General features: G+C 46.4%; 2 protein-coding genes across 17 annotated transcripts in view; one reads left to right on the top strand and one right to left on the bottom strand.

Moving 5' to 3' along the window:
* The window catches only part of AP2A2 (adaptor related protein complex 2 subunit alpha 2), a 62109-nt gene extending 58403 nt beyond the window's left edge, over window positions 1-3706 (bottom strand). Inside the window, exon 1 of one of the 5 annotated variants that reach the window (XM_083587274.1) lies at window positions 3544-3706. Coding sequence is in view for 4 of the 5 variants with exons in the window: in XM_083587272.1 (XP_083443398.1) it covers window positions 472-538 (67 nt within the window). In the remaining variant the exon portion in view is untranslated. Of the gene's footprint in view, window positions 1-471; window positions 1124-3543 lie in introns of those variants that run through there. The other 4 variants (XM_083587272.1, XM_083587273.1, XM_083587271.1 and 1 more) reach the window with 4 other exon arrangements.
* A 723-nt stretch (window positions 3707-4429) lies between these two features.
* The window catches only part of CHID1 (chitinase domain containing 1), a 98430-nt gene continuing 85863 nt past the window's right edge, over window positions 4430-16996 (top strand). For 3 of the 12 annotated variants that reach the window (XR_014541904.1, XR_014541905.1, XM_083587531.1), the window contains exons 1-5: window positions 4431-4601; window positions 5631-5813; window positions 13943-14089; window positions 14552-14701; window positions 15261-15393. Coding sequence is in view for 10 of the 12 variants with exons in the window: in XM_083587531.1 (XP_083443657.1) it covers window positions 5661-5813; window positions 13943-14089; window positions 14552-14701; window positions 15261-15393 (583 nt within the window). In the remaining 2 variants the exon portion in view is untranslated. Of the gene's footprint in view, window positions 4602-5630; window positions 5814-8714; window positions 8739-9147; window positions 10010-13942; window positions 14090-14551; window positions 14702-15260; window positions 15394-16996 lie in introns of those variants that run through there. The other 9 variants (XM_083587532.1, XM_083587528.1, XM_083587533.1 and 6 more) reach the window with 9 other exon arrangements.

The raw sequence follows: 16996 nt of genomic DNA, 5'->3' as shown, positions 1-16996 counted from the left end.
CACATGCAAACAAGCTCCTTCACTCTCTTCTGCAAAGGATCCAAATGCCACTCTGCCTGACAGGCATGCCCTCATCTCCCCCCACCCCTCCACACACACACGTCCACAAGCCTTGTAAACAGGGCCCCTCCTTGCTGGAGGAATCCGAGTTCACGCCGCCCCAGCCCTACGGAGAAGGGACGCCGCTTCCCTTCCCTCCCCCCCCCCCCGCCTTCCGCAATACTGAGCCGAGGAGCCCTTTCCTAGGAAAAGGAACCGCAAGTCACTGCAAGACTCGGGCGAGCCGTGGAGTCCCCCGGGAGCCCCGCCCGACAGAGGCAGCCCCGGCCCCCCAGATACCTCCCCACCCCCCGCTTCTCCCCATAGCTAACGGCCCCTGCTCAAGTGACCTCCCTTTCCTCTCCCCACTACCAGCGCAACGGGGGACCCCCCGCCCCCCAGTTCCTCCTCGTCCGGGGCTGCCGCGCTTACAGTTCCTGATGTCGGAGATGAAGACGGCCAGCCCGCGCATCCCGTCCCCCTTCGACACAGCCGGCATCTTGGCGACAAAGCGAAGGCTCCCGCGGCCGCTGCTGCTCCTGCTGCTGCTGCTGCCACCGCCGCTACTCGCTCTGAGGACCTTTAGCCTCTGGAGCCGCCTCTCCGCCCACGCCGCCGCCGCTGCTCTTGGGCGCAAGCGCGGCGCTTCGGCTCCGTCGCCTCCCAGCCCTGCCCGACGGCTGCCAGACGGGGCCTCGAAGCGCCACCTCGTGTGCGGAGGAGGGAATGGGCGACGGGGGCCGCGGGGCCGGCGCAGCCTCAGGCAGAAAGGGCCCCGTGGAAATCCCGGGGGGGGGGGATTTTCCCCCAAATTAGCTTGCGTAGGATGGAAAGATGCCGCACGTAGGCGTTGGCTCTCGGATTACTGATGCGGGCGCAGTCTCACGCATGTCTACTCAAAAGTCAGACCCACACTTTTTAAAAAAAGCAAACGCGTGTTCAAGTATTTCTACTCAGAAGTAAGTCTTACTGAGTCCAACGCGACTTACTCCCAGGAAACTGAGAGAAAGGCCGCCTTACAGTGCAATCCTATATATGCCTACTCAGAAGTAAGACCACTTGAGTTCAACAGGCTTATAATGCACACACGTGAGGGATTCAGCAGGCAGGAGAAAGATAAGCTCTTAGCTTTTTACTGGCATTCAGCAGACAAACTGTCAAACCGACATCTGAAATTGCCCTTAGATATCTTGGGGTCAATGGGCAAATATTCCGAGCATTTGGGACTAGTGTGTAAGTCACTGCACAACAGAGGGAAGGCTGAGTCTTAGCAATAAGATAAGTGTTTTGTTTTAATTAATGCATAACTAAAACAAAATTAGTCACTTTCATTTTAGTATTGCATTGACCAAAAATATTTTTTTTAAATAAATTTATTCATACTTTTCAGATATATAAATCAGTGCTGCCTCCCACCTACAAATATTATGGAAAAGCATTGAAAGTACTCAATTATCTGAGGTTCTGCCCCCCCCAAGCAGAAGCTTGTCCCCCACAATATCCTATTTACAGGGTATTTTTACCCTTGATTTCCCAAGAGAAGCTCAACAACTTTTATTTCCTACACTGCTATGAGACTGAAAGGAAAACTAGAATCAATGAATGAATGAATGAATGCTAATTGAAGACACATTAGGTAGACCCAGTGGGCTTCGTTTGGTGGTGATACCACTTACTGGGAATACCCAAAGTGGTTAGGGTAGGGCCACTGTAAACAGGGCCGTCTTTAGCATATGCGCCACTGGGGTGCAAAAGTCCACCCACTACCCCCAATTTGGGGGGGGCAGGTCAAAGTTGTTGAGGTTTTAAGGAGGGAAAAAGCGAAAACTGCTAACATGAAAAATTAAAAAACGGCAGCGATAGCTCCATCTTCAGTTTTTGTGATCATGCGAAAATGAAAGATACCACTAGGGGGGCCACCGGATACATTGATTCTGCAACTTTTCCGCTAAAGAAATGACCCAGCAATTGACCGTGATCGACCGCCAATCTCGGTTAAGAGCTTAGGTGGCTTCAGGAATGGACACCTGGCGCCTCCCAGAATTCAGCACCCGGGTGCCCCACACCCCGTGCACCCCCAGGTAGAGACGGCCCTGACTGTAAAAACAATTACAGCTTTGCTTGAATATTGTCAGCTGATAATTCTGTGTGGGGAGGGCATGATGCCCATTTCCTCTCTTCAGTGCCTCTCAATTTTCTCCTGCTGTGTTTCCTTCCCCTATCGAAGGCCTTACTTTTACTTGGGTGCTGTTTTTACTTTTATTGCCATTTTTAAAAATGTTGCATTTTAATGTCCTCCTTCCTCCAGTTTGCTGGCTTGCTTTCCTGCATCCCTGGTTCCCGCCCCCCCCTTCCCTAGCTACTGTTGTTCATGAACATTTATTTTTCATTGCTGGTCTTCTGTGAGTTGCCCTGTGATTCTGAGCAAGGAGCTGCCATGCCCAGGGTGAACATCACTACTTCTGTTGGAGGATGGTGGCGGTTAACAGATTGAGGTTGAATCCTGACAAGACAGAAGTACTGTTTTTGGGGGACAGGAGGCAGGCAGGTGTGGAGGACTCCCTGGTCCTGAATGGGGTAACTGTGCCCCTGAAGGACCAGGTGCGCAGCCTGAGAGTCATTCTGGACTCACAGCTGTCCATGGAGGTGCAGGTAAATTCTGTGTCCAGGGCAGCAGTTTACCAGCTCCATCTGGTACGCAGGCTGAGACCCTACCTGCCCGCAGACAGTCTCGGCAGAGTGGTGCATGCTCTGGTTATCTCCCGCTTGGACTACTGCAAAGCGCTCTATGTGGGGCTACCTTTGAAGGTGACCAGGAAACTACAACTAATCCAGAATGCGGCAGCTAGACTGGTGACTGGGAGCGGCCGCTAAGACCATATAACACCGATCTTGAAAGACCTACACTGGCTCCCAGTACGTTTCCGAGCACAATTCAAAGTGTTGGTGCTGACCTTTAAAGCCCTAAACGGCCTCGGTCCAGTATACCTGAAGGAGCGTCTCCACTTCCATCGTTATGCCCAGACACTGAGGTCCAGCGCCGAGGGCCTTCTGGCGGTTCCCTTGCTACAAGAAGCCAAGTTACAGGGAACCAGGCAGAGGGCCTTCTTGGTAGTGGCACCTGCCCTTTGGAATGCCCTCCCACCAGAGGTCAAAGAGAAAAATAACTACCAAACTTTTAGAAGACATCTGAAGGCAGCCCTGTTTAGGGAAGCTTTTAATGTTTAATAGGTTATTGTATTTTAGTGTTCTGTTGGAAGCCATCCAGAGTGGCTGGGGAAACCCAGCCAGATGGGTAGGGTATGAATATATTATTATTATTATTATTATTATTATTATTATTATTATTATATTATTATTCTGTCCACACACTGTGCTCCCAACTTTACCTCTCCTCGATTCCCCTCCCTCTGCCCACCATCTGTCATCAAGTCTTTCTCTTTTAATCTAGCATCGGGACACTTGCTGTTAGATGAAGTCCTCCTATGTACTTGTGTATCATACCTTGCTTTCTGCCTCTGCCTCCAGGTGCTGTTCAACCCTTTGCTTTCTATAATCTCAGGGGTGGTGGAATCTGTGATTGTCCAGATGTTATTGGGACTCTAGCTCCCATGAGCTCCAGCCCTGCTGTCAGGGATGATGGGAGTTGGAGTTGAGCAATGTCTAAAGGAGCACAGGGTCCTACAAAGAAGAGTTTGGATTTGATATCCCGCTTTACCACTACCCTAGGGAGTCTCAAAGCGGCTAACATTCTCCTTTCCCTCCCTTCCCCACAACAAACACTCTGTGAGGTGAGTGGGGCTGAGAGACTTCAGAGAAGTGTGACTAGCCCAAGGTCACCCAGCAGCTGCATGTGGAGGAGCGGAGACACCAGATTACAAGACTACCGCTCTTAACCACTACACCACACTGGCTCTCAAACTGCTACATCCACACTCAGCTGTCCATTTCAATTTGAGAAACTGGTAGCTATTGTGCTCTACAGACTGTGGTTGATCATATTGGTAAGAGAAAGAAACTGTGCCCACATGCTCATGTATATACCCACTTAATTGACAAAGAAACTGTGCCAATCTGTTTGTTTGTTTGTTTGTTTGTTTGTTTTTGCCAACCACAATGTGTGAATGTGAGAGTAACATTTCCACATGTTGTTACTATGGGTGCTTGCTTCAGGGACCACAGCGTTCTTATGTCTGAAGAAAACAGACTGGCTGTTAGGACCTTGTGCTGATGCTCCCCACCTGAGGGGAGCCTGGCAGACTGGCCACTGTGTCCTCAGTGATGATGTTGCCGGCCTGAAGACTGACCATTGTGATCTCATAATGACATTGCTGGCCTGAAGACTGGCCACTGTGACCTTCTGCTGATGCAGCCCACCTGATGAAAGCAGACTGGCCTCTGTATTCTCATGCTGATACTAGTTGTGAAGACTAAGCACTGTGATGTGCTGCTGATACAACTTGCCTAATGAAGAGAGACTGGCCAGTGAGGGAATGCAGGAGGGAAAAGCCTTGCTGAAGGCAAAACAATTTTGCTGAAAAAGGGGACAATGATGTCTACAGGTGGGTTTCTTTGTTTTAATTTTAGGTTCTGTTCTTCAGGACTAAAGAGGAGAAGCACAGAGACTGTAAAGAATGAGGGAAATGCAAATGCTTCTGAGGAATAAGGTGTACATGATCTAGAACATGGAAATGCGTAATTCCGCACATCCTCTCTACTTTTCTCCCCTGGCAAGCTGTATTATCACATGCATTATCCCATAGATGAACGTAGACAGAAGTCCAGTGGAGGTTGGTCCTTTAGGACAAATGGGGCACTGCCCCACCAAGATCGTTCTGTCCTTGGTCAGCCTCCACCTTCTTACTTGCATCCAGTCCAGGGAGGTAGCACTGGTTGTCAGTCTTCATCAATCTCAGTGTTGCCTCTCGCAGGGCAGCTTGTAAGCACATGTTCCCAAATGTCCTTAAGATTCACCTTCAGACCACCCCACTGAACCCAAGAAGGTTGGAAGTAGAGCACATGTGGACAGCATGCACAGGAACATTGGCTGGTATACATGGGCTATGCCCTCTCTCCACTGAACAGGGCTATGGTTGCTTTTTGAATGCCAGGAACATGCACTTTCCCTGCAAGAGAAGAATTTATCTCAAGGGTGGATATCTTCATGTATCTCAACAATCTTGGTAACCATTGCACCAATGGTGTTGAACCTGTGGCCCTCCAGATGTTTTTGGACCACAGTTCTCATAATCCCTGGTCATTGGCTATGCTGGCAGGGGCTGATGGGTGTCAGAGGCAGACAATATCTGGTGGGCTATAGGTTCAACACCCCTTGCAGTACAGGGAACCTGAGCAAAGTAAGAGTGAAGGTGCTTACAGGCTGTGAACCATGATAGCATCAAGTACCCTGCCATCCTTAGAGTTCCACGCTGAGGCTAGCTAAAAGGAGACAAAGGGATCCCTAAATATATACTGGCGCTTACCACTTAAGATACAACACAGGCAGCAAAATCAGGCCAGCGTATGGGGTGGAAATATTAAAAGAGGGAATGGGAAACAAAACACATAAGGTTCCCAACTTATCACACCAGCAGGGCGCCTGTGCCTTGGACAACTGCCCAATGGACAGCAGAAGAACAAGCTCCAGTTCTATGCGAAGAATCCCATCACCTATTGTATGCATAAGCTGTCTGTCTATCAAGAAGCTAGCAAGGATACAAGAGCAAGTAGGTTGGCAGCCCCAAAGAGGAACAACCAGCAGCATCCTGAACATGGTATGTGTGGTGTTTGCCCTCCTATGTGTGTGACATCATACTGGGTTCATAGGGAAAGGTTAACTAATTGTAAAATGACTAACCAATGGGAACCCAGGGGGCAGAGTTAACTGTGTATAAGGTTTAAGCACAGAGGGGTTTTTGAGTGAGTTAGAGTTAGAGTTGAGAAGACAGTTTGGAGTTAGAAGAGACAGAGAAGATAAGTCTGTGGGTTGGGCTATTCTGGTGTGAGAGAGCGAGAGAATTTGTTAAGAGGAGTCAGTCAAACAGTTGAGATAATCAGCCAGAAGGTATTAGGAAGGTATAGGTTGGTAAAGAAACTGAAGTTAAGATACTGACAGGAATATTATCTGAGAAACCATAAACTTGTTAATGTTTGTAAAATAAATTTGATGTTTTTTTGGTTCACTTTTAGCAACTGACTGGACTCAGTGTTTTACCAGTGAGTAACTGATTGGTGGCAGCGGGGAAGCGAGCACAGTGATGGCACAGGTGATCAATAGACTGTTAAACGTCCGGGGACCCTGTGTGATCCCCACAGTATGGGAGATTAGCAGCTAAACCTAACAAATGCATATTATTGCTAGTTAGCATGAGAAGGGAGTAATGCCACAGAGCTGTATTGCTGACAGGCAGATATTCAAACCATAGAAATACAGTTGGTAGAGTTGGCTCTGTGTGATGTAATTTCTCCTCGCCTAAAGAGGAAGGAGCAGATAGTACTTCCTGTCCCTCTCTTTTCTCTCTTCCTTTGACCAGCATTGAATGCAGCCTTTGCTGTGAACCAATGCTTGATTATAAAGTAATTACATTTTATTTTTAAACTTACTTTACAAGTTGTTGCCTTGTTCTTTGTTTAGCAGGGTAAGAAGCGGGAAGCCAGCTTACTTGGTTAGCTGGACTTGTACCAAAGGAGACTTGGCAGCCTAATTCCTAATTTTGCTGCCAAGGATGGGATTTTTAAACTCTCACACATGAGCACCTGGAAGGGTAAATTGCATATATATATCTCCTCTCCTACCATGGGCATAGACGGGGGGGGGCAGCTGCCCCCCCCTCAAGTAAAACAATAGAAATACTTAACTGACCAATCACGTCGGTTCTGCCCACCAAAACAGAAGTCCTGCCCCCTCCTAACAAAAATCCTGGCTACACCCATGTTTCCTACTTATTCAAAGCTACCACACACCTTGCTGGTGACAAGATGGGCCTGTCTCCTGGCCTGCATGGAACAGAGTGTGGGAGAAGATTGGTATCTGTGGGAGAGCAGCCTATAGAACAAATGAGCAACAGGCAGCAGCTGTAGCGCAAAGTCCTTGAACAGGTGAGGAGATGTGAGCTGAAAGTAAGCACCTGAGTGCTGGTGGTTTAGTGTCCTGGAGGGATGTGGAGACTACAGTGATTGAGACCTTGGGGATTGTACTTGAACTGTGTATGTGCAAGAGTAGCTTCTTCTGCTCTATGCGCTGGGACTGTGATCCGGCAAGGCAAAGTGTTTGGTCAGCAATTGCAGTGGAGTGGGTGCCGGCCCTGCGTGAGAGGAACTGTTCCTACCATTCCAGGGAACAGAGTGTCCCAGCAATGCTGTTTGGGTAAGAGGAAGTATTCACATATAGCAGAGTGGTGGGAGGGAGAAAATGGGAGGCAGTTGTTGCAAAGATACCCTGTGACAATTTTGCTTCGTGCTCTGTATGGTTTTATTTAGGGCTTTTGCAGACTATTATATGCCCCGCCCTGTGATTAATGTGCTGAAAGATCTTAGGCTGCATTATCTGATATCTCTGCTAGAAAAAGGGAGATTTCTTGTACTTGTATCACACCATGGTTTAAAAAACTACTATTATTATTAGTAGGTAACAGCACAATTCTAACCAGTCTACTCAGAATTAGTCCTATTGGAAGTAAGTGGCAATCTAACACTGCCAAGCATTGCATTTTCTCAGGTACAAAATATTTTGGTCTAAGTGTTGACAAAATATATTGTTTCTGCAACAATTAAGCAGCCAGCCATGAAGCATGAATCAGAACTGTGAATACTCTAAGCCTAATGTAAAGTTAAAAATGCAGCACAAATCATTTTATTTTATTGTATAATTCACTTCACTTCTACACAGCTGCACTGGACACAAACCCCCACTTTGTGCCTGTTAAAAATCTGCTTCAACCACTCCTCCTTTTCTAAGATTTCTTTAGGCATTTACTGTCTAGCTTTGTTTGCTACATAATAGCTAGAAACCTCCTTTAAAATGAAAATAAGGAAGCTTGAGATTTTCAGGAACCACATTCTGTTTCACTTCTGTACTTGTGTGGAATAAACCCAGCCCTGGGTAAGATATATGCAGAAATCTGCATTTATGGTGCAGGCAAAGGAGATAATGGACTTCCATGTTTATGTTCATATTATGAAACAAGGATACTCTACCTTTGAATACTTGTGTACAAATGAAATTTCTGCATGTGAAGTTTTATTTTAACCTCCACCACAATAACTACTACAGCAAGGCAAAACGAGAGAAAAGAAAAAAAGCTCACGCAATTCTTAAAAGGAAGAAAATTCTGTCCATTTATATTTATCTACCCAGATAACCATCAAGACAGCAAATCTGTGCTGCTTGCTTGGGAGGAAGCCCCGTTAGTTGCTTCCGAGTAAAGATCAACATTCTTGGATTCAGGGGAAATAAAGTCCAATAGCGCTTGTGGAAATCGATCAGAAACCGCCATGTTCGAACATGGCTCTTTAAGAGATGCCTTTGGGATGTTCTCTAATTTGCGAGCTTCCTTAGACCCGAGTCTGATCTGCATTTCCCACGCCAGCCTTTCCCAAACTGGCACCCTCCAGATGTTTCCGACTACAACTCCCATCAGCCCCAGCCGGCTGTGAGTTGTAATACCAAGAACGATGTGGAGGGCGCCAGGTTGGAGAAGGTTGGTGTACCCTAGCAGAGGTTCAGTAAAGCTTCAATATTTCTCGGGTGTGTGTTTCCTACCTGGACTTTACGTCCGAGGAAACAGGGGAACGGGCTCCTGCGCTCCCTTGCTTTGCAGTCCTAAATATCCAAGGAAGAAAGGGAAGTTTGTGATTGCGATGTTTGACCGCGCGATTATCTGCACGAGGCATAACTCTATGCTCCCTTTCCCTGACTCAGGAGTAGTCCTGCTTGTTTCAATGAGTTTCGCGCGCACAAGATTGCCGCCCGCAACCCCAAATGGGGCTCAGGGCGCCCCTGCCTCTCTCATTTCTCGCCTTGTGAGGGAAGAAGCGCTCTCCGGCAGCCAAGGCGGCTCCTTTAAAAGGCGTGCGCCACGCGGCTCCCGAGCCGCCGTTTTCACTTCCGAGTTGAAGCAGATCCGGTTTGCAGAGGGAAAACGAGGGCACGAGCGCGAGTCACTGACAAGGTGGGAGGGGAGACCGAGAGGCAGCCTGCGCGCCCCCCGCCCGCCCCGCGCTCTTCCCCTCGCCCTGGAGTCAGCTTTGGGGCAGCTGTCACGCGCCTCTGATTAAGCGAGCGCGGGGCGGGGAGCGAGCTGCTTCGGGCTCCTGCGTTAAAGCGGCGAAAGGCGGGAAGGAAGATCCCTGGGCTGCTTTGTAATTCGGGTGCAATTCCGTCTTGCTTTCCGCAGGCGGCCGCCTTATTTAAGACTGGAGGGGGGTCGGGGGTGGACAGCGGACGCCTGTGTCCTTCCCGTCGCGTTTCATCTCCATTTATTCTCTCTGCACCCTCGTCGGCATCCGACACTTTTCTCCCTTCCTGATAGGCTTTGTGTCGGTTGAGTTCCACTTATGCACTCCCAGCTCACAAGCCACGTTCGCTCGTCTGTAGCAGCTGCCACTCCTTCAGCTTGGGACTGGCAATCAGCCCCCCCCCCGCCCCATGAGGCCAGATGAAGCGACTGCCACCTCTCTTCCCATTCTCGGTGTAAATCTTCCCTCATCCCATCCTCCATGGTGGGGAGCAGGGGGCCATTTGGGAGTCCATCTCAGGTGCCAAAGTGTCTTGGGCCAGCTGTGCTCACAATTACTGAAGTAATGAAATAAACAGAGCCCTATTGCTGGATCAGGCCAAAGGCCTGTCTGGTTGGACAATCTGTTCTAAGAGTGGGCAGCTATCCAATGCCTGTGGGAGGCTGGCAACTCGCTTGGTGATTCCCAGCAGCAGGTATCCAGTGGTATACCTGTACTGCTTCTGGTCCTGGAGGTAATGCACACAGCTATCACACCTTGATAACTTTATCCTTCGGGAATTTGTCCAACCCTGTTTTAAAGCTGCTGAGATCTTTCACTATACCTAGTGGGCTCAAATGCCATAGTTTAACCATGCTCTGTGTGAAGTACTTTTGTCTCTCCTTGAACTTCCATCATGCAGCTTCATGGATTGTTCCTGGGTTCGACTATTATGGGAGAGGGAGATTACCCATAGGAGAATTGTCAGAACCCCATGATAATTATGGTTGCCCTGAACTGGACAAAGTATTCCAAGTGCAGTTGCACCATAGATTTGTATAATGGCTTTATTATTACGTTGACAGTTTTATTTTCAATCCCTTTCCTAATGATCCCTAGCATGAAATTTGCCTTTTTCACAGCTGCCATGCACTGGGCCAGCATCTTAATATCGCTATCCACCATGATTCTAATTTCTCTTACCTTGTCAGTCATTATCAGTCAAGACCCCACACTCATATTTGTGTGTGTGTGTGTGTGTGTGAGAGAGAGAGAGAGAGAGAGAGAGAGAGAGAAAGAAAGAAATCTGGCTCTTTTGCTCCAATGCACATCACAATGCACATCATTGAATTGCATTTGCCATTTTAATATCCATTGACCCAGTGTGGAGAGCTCCTTTTGGAGCACCTTGCAATCCCTTTTTGTTTTAAACACAGTGAACAATTTGGCATTTCCAGACAAAGCCACCAGAATGCTTACCCCTAAGTCCAGATCATTAATGACGAACAAGTTAAAGAAGTGCAGGTCACAGTATCAATCCTCGAGGAGACCCTACTTTTTACACCCCTCACTCTGTCCATATGCTTTTTGACACACTCGGAGAACTCAAAAAAGTTAGTGAGGCAGAACTTGTCCTCACAGAAACCATGATGTAAAGGTAGGTGAAGTGAGAGGAATATGGTTTCCCACTTTGCCTGTAGACATAACTGTGAGGGGAAAAGACACTTGAAGTGAAGCAACATGATTAAGGCTGCAATCTCATGCACACTTATTTGAGAGTAAGTCCCCATTGAACTAGTAGACCTGCATAGGATTACACTGTAAGAGTAAAGTCTCTGCGGAAAAGTGTTCATGAATAATATTTGTAATGCGGCTGCTGGGTTGGCGAGTGGGGCAGCCTGATGGCACCGTATTTCACTGGTCCTGAGAGCATTGCTGCACTAACTGCCAGTGAGCTGCCGGACCCAATTTATTGTTGTTAGCTGCCATGGTAAGGTGAGAGATGAATATGTATAATAAATCCCTTCAGCAAAATCCTCGTGGATTTTGTTCTCAGGCATAATTTGTTTACTTGGATTGTTCACTGTCAAATAACTAAATTCATCCTGTCTGCCCCCAATATTATCTCTCAGCCTAAACTTCTGTTTTCAGATGCCTTGTTTATCTGTTTACTGAAGTGTATGTACATTAGTAACAATTACAAAACATATTCTGAAAGTGCAGGGGAACATCATCTGTAGGGTGTCTAGAATGCATTTCTGTGGTGGGCAATGGAATAGGCATAAACATTAATCATGTCGAGTTTGGGCATGGACCTCCGCTTGCACAATGAAACTTCCCCCACCCCAATCTATTCTCTGCAAAGGTGGAGGAAGAGGAAGTTCTGGTGCATGAACAACAGCTTTCTATGTCCCTATGCTTCCCATGCGCCCCTCCCCCGTAGAATTCTTGCTTTTCTCATTTGCAATTTCATGCATATTTAAAGTAAACTAAAACTCATGGGTTGTATCCAACAAAGGTGGTTCTTTAGTCTATCAAGGTTCATACTGTCTACAGACTTTCAGACAAGGGTATTTCTCAGACCCATATGTAGAGGCCAGGGGTTACACAGGAACGCAGGAAGCAGTCTTCTGCCTAGTCAGGCCATTGTTCCACTAGCCCAATATTGTCTACACTGACTGGCAGCAGCTGTCCAGGGTTTCAGACAGTTTTCTCATTGCCCTACTTAGAGATGCTGGGGATTGAACCAGAGACCCTGTGCATGCAAAACAGATGCGCCATCACTGAACTTCAGCCCTTCCCTGAATACTTCCATTGTTTTTAGATAATACACATGTGGTGTAGCAGGTGTATTGGAAAGGGCATTTCCACCTCTCCCATGAAGGAGATAATGTCTTTTTTGTAGTAGTGTTTGAAATTGACATATTAGCACTTTTGGTAAAAAAAATATTTAAAAAAATTAAACATCTGATGACTTGCTAGATGGCACCTTTTTGCCAATCAGATTTAATCGCCTTAATTAACTGATTAATCAGCTAACAGTTGCAAGTCTTCATTGAGTAGTATCTGATGCCCATAACAAAGTCAGGTTAGTCTGTTGCAGCAAAACCAACACTCTTATGGTACCTTCAAGGGTAACAAATGTAATTATTTCATTGATTTGTGACCAGGAGGGCTACGCAATTTCTGAGAAGAGGCTTTAAAGCTATTGAATTTGGCAAGCAAGCATGACAGGATAATTTGCAGCTAAAACAAGCTTGTTTTATTTATTAGTTGTATTATATGCTAAAGAGCAGATAAATTTTCTCCTTAGGCTAACGTTGGATACATTAAGGACGGCCCTGGCATTCCCAGAGTAATGGCCTCTATAAATTTACCCCAGCCTCACCTAGTTTGCTTTGGATAAATTAGAATGTAAATACTTTGGAAGCAGGGTGGGCATTGCAACCACCACTAATAATATGTCTTAAAGAGTGCATTAGAGGCACCATGTACAGTACATTTAGGAAAATTACAATCTGATGGGCTGTTTTGATACCAGTATTACACTATAGAAACTGCAGTTGTGTCCCATGTAGGGTAGGAGTTGCAGGCAAACATTCTTTCCTAACAATGACAAATGTTAATTTCCCCCCATCAGCTGTTGTTGTTACTTTATAATTATAATTATTACATTTATTACCCACCCTTCAATTAAATTTCTAAGCCACTCTTCATCCAGAGAACACAGGGCGGTTTACAATATAATCCCCCCCAAATACCGTAATAACAAACAAAAACTTCATCACCCCTCCCCAACAGTTTAAAAGGCCATAGATTGTTTAATTAATCAAAGGCCTGGGAAAAGAGGAATGTTTTTTCCCCTGGAGCCTAAATATATGGAACAAAGGTGACAGGCAAGTCTCCTTGGGGAGAGCATTCGACAAGCGGGAAGCCACCGTAGAAATGGCCCATTCTCGTATTGGCACCCTCTGGATCTCTTGTGGTGGTGGGGCACATGAAGAAGGGCCTCAGATGATGATTGCAGAGTCTGGATCAGTGTATATAGGGAGAGGTGGTCCTTGATCTTAACAACTGGGAGGGTCTGTAGGGAAGGTGTTTTTTCATGTATTTGGGACCTAAGTCATTTAGGGTTTCAGACACTAGATTGAGCACCTATAATAATAATAATAAGAATAATAATAATAAGAATTAGTAATAATTTTATTATTTATACTCCGCCCAACTGGCTGGGTTCCCCCAGCCATATTGAGCCCGGAAATGAACTGGCAGCCAATGCCAGCTAGCATTTTGGTTATGAATGTGCAAAGTTGCCTTAAAGCAGGAGAGGGGAGCCTGTGCATCAAGGGCCATATGCTATCCCCTACCTAATTTAATGCATTTGGCAAGGAGGGGAATAACAGGGAAAGGGAACGGCAGAGAAAGGGGGCTCAGGGGTAAAGTGGGTCAACAACACTTGGAGGGTCACAGGTTTCCCCATCCCTGGTCTCCATTCCACTGGCATTGGGTCTCTGTGGCAGACTCCCCTCCTCCTTTCACTGAGATCCTTATTAAATTTACAGAACCTGCCATGCATGTGCTCTGCCACTGAAGAACATTCCTTTGGCAACAACTACTCTTCTTATTCTCAAGTAGGGTTGTTGTCTCACAACAAACTCATTTTATTTTTTTCTCTTCCTCAATAAAGAAATTAGAGGTGACGGGCATAGCTCAAGCTGTCATGAGATGGATCGCAGTCAGCCTTGTTGTTTTTGCCCTGGCTTCTCGGGTGGCTAATGCTACGTTGTCAAAGACAGATACCAAAAAAGCTGCCTCAAAAACTCTGGAGGAAAAGGTAGGAGAAGCTGCTTCATGGCTTGGAATTTTTGCAAAGATTCATATTGAACGCTCTGGTGGATTTTGTACTCTGACCTAATGGTGTTAACATTTGCCTATAGGGTGACTGAATATTGCAAAAGTGAATTGGAGCCAAACTCCCTGAACTACAGTATCCCTGATTCATGTGTAAATTGGGTGGTGGGTATGACTCTAGTTTTAACATGGGGCTGGACAGGAGGGAAATGTGGGTGGGATGGTTGAGTTTCTTTCTCTTATCTACACACCCCTTTTCATACCCCATTCCACATCGTACTGTGCATGTGAATCAGGCATGATTAAACAAGACTGGCTGCTTCCATCATATCTGGGGTGCAATAAAATATGAATATATTTACAGTGGTATTTAGCAGTAGACTGCTTCTGAACATGGATGTTTTCTTTAGTTGCTATTAAATCTACGATAATGGTTTGTTGGCAGATTCACTATTCAGATAAAAGAGTGCAAGACCGTGGCCTGGTTTCTACCGATTTAAAGACGAAGGATATTATCCTAGAGTACAAAAGCTACTGTGCCAAAAAAGCACGAGAACGACACTTTGGGGGAGATGTTTTGGGCTACATAACGTCTGTAAGTACTGAGAAAATGAAAAAGTTGGGATGCAGCTAGTTGTAGGAATGCTGGTATCTGTTGCATGGTTTGTGGCTTTGTGTGCATATACAGTATTTGGGTTTTCCCGCTCTCTCTTTCGAATAAAATTTGGGGCTTGATCTACCATTAGATGGGGTAGGGTAGTTGCCTCAGGTGGCAGGGGCATCCTTCTCACCAAGCCCTTTCTTCCAAGCCACCTGGCTATCCCCCATCCCCCTCTGTTGCAGAGCAGATCTGTGTGTGCCAAACATGTAATGAACCGTCTAAACTACCGTTGGGTGCAATGCAGAGTACTTTTGGAGCCGTCAGTATTTAAGTAAACTACAACTGCCTCTCCAGTACATAAAAGTGGCCTAGGTGGTGAGGAACAAGGTCATCTTGTCCTTTGCCTCAAACCGCAAAATATACTGGGCTAGCTGCTGGAAATGGAAGTTCTGAGCTGAAATTGGGACCATTGACCTCTTCCTTGCATTTAATACAATTCTAGGTGGTTTGTGATGGATTTTGCCCTAATACCTTTTCCTCCTCCCTTTTCCAGTGGAACAGCCATGGCTATGACATTGCTAAGATATTTGGAAGCAAATTTACGACTATCTCGCCAGTCTGGTTGCAGGTGAAGAGAAGGGGCAAGGAGAGGTTCCAGGTGACAGGGCTCCATGATGCTGACCAAGGTTTTCTTTTGTGCTTGATATCTCATACCCCATGATCTGTGTCTAGTGCATTTGCTGTTTGGCTTTCCAGTGTTAACATGCATTTTGTGATGCCATACAATGCTTTCCTTCCATGGCAGAAAATTTGATAGAATAGCTGGATGCATTCTCTATAACACAAAAGTATGCTTTAGCTCTGTCATAATCCAGCATGTTGGCTTGAGCTAGGAACTCCCAATTATAACTCTGATGCTGAATTCATTCAGAGGCAAAAAGTATTCTGGCACCTTGAAGTTAAACAATTTATTATGATGCGAGTCTTTTCAGGCCATTTCCTAAGAGAGGTGCATATACAAGCATGTGTGTTAACAGTGAATGCCTGAAAAATGTGGTAACTTTGATATTCCTGTTTCAAGTCTCACCATTCATGAATTTTGAGAATATTTGCAGTCAGACTCTCCTGCTTGGGATTCCCCCCCCCCTCATTAAAATATGTTTGGTATTTCTGCATACGGTGGGTTTCACCTGAGCATCTTGATATCTCTCACTTGTGTCTCGGTGATTCCGTTTTGGCTGTGTTCCTGTTGAAACTCAGCCACCTGAGACTGCTGTTAAAAGGAGCAAGTAGGGCCTGCATCAAAATGTTGCTGTCATGGACGCAGAGGAATGGAGGGAGGAACCAGCTGGGGAACCACCAAGGGAAGAAGGCCTAGAGCCCCGGGAGGGGTGATGGGGCAACAATGAGTGGTCAGACGGGAAGACTGGGAAGAGATGTAGGAAGTGGAAGAGGTAACAGGGCTTGGTGAGCTGGGAGAGTCTGTAGCAGAGAGAAGTCAAGAATCAGAAGCGTAAGCTGGTGAGTGGGACTGGAAAAGGCAGAGGTGAATCAGGCTGGTGAAGAGTGACATGTGTCTCCTGTTCCTGCTGCAACAAGCTCTACTCTCCCCTGTTTCCCAGAACCTGGAGATGCATGAAAAAGGTGGAGGAGAGATTGACTGCACGCAAGTGCAGTCTCCCATTGCTTGGAAAAAGCCCTGGAGAGGAGGAGACAGACAGCTGTGGGGAGGCAGGGATCTTTAGTATCAGCAACTGATTTCATGGAGTAAAACCCACCAGAAATGAGCTGCTGTGCTCATTAGGCATGACACTCGTGCAAGTCAGTGGAGACTGTGTTTTTGCTAATAAAGAATTAACTCCAGCTTTAAACTTTGTGGTTACTGACAGGCATGCTCTATCACAATTGCAGTAGGGAGTGCTCCTGTTCCAGTTTCCAGCCACTCCATTTCATTCCATTCCCTACCCCTCACTCCCCCATTCAGTCAGCAGTTCGTGTCCACAGAGTATACTTGGTTTTTGGGCTGTTTGGTTTCCCTCTCTCTAAAAGTGCTTTTGCACTTCTGCAGACTTGGGGTTCCCCTGCAAGTGTGCTGATACCTCCCACATCTGAGTGTGATTCTGTTTTGGCTGCATTGTAGCAGTCTCCCCTAAAGTGAACAGTGACACAAATGCATCTCTGAATTCTCGGGTAGTCACAAAATTTGGCAGGGATTCTCGGCATTCATATGTGAATGTTGATATTTGCAAACTTCCACGGTAACATAAAATTTCCCACTCTCATACAACA

The sequence above is a fragment of the Podarcis filfolensis genome, assembly GCF_964270895.1.
Source record: "Podarcis filfolensis genome assembly, chromosome: 1".
Taxonomy (NCBI): domain Eukaryota; kingdom Metazoa; phylum Chordata; class Lepidosauria; order Squamata; family Lacertidae; genus Podarcis; species Podarcis filfolensis.
This window is presented reverse-complemented; position numbering and strand designations above follow the sequence as displayed.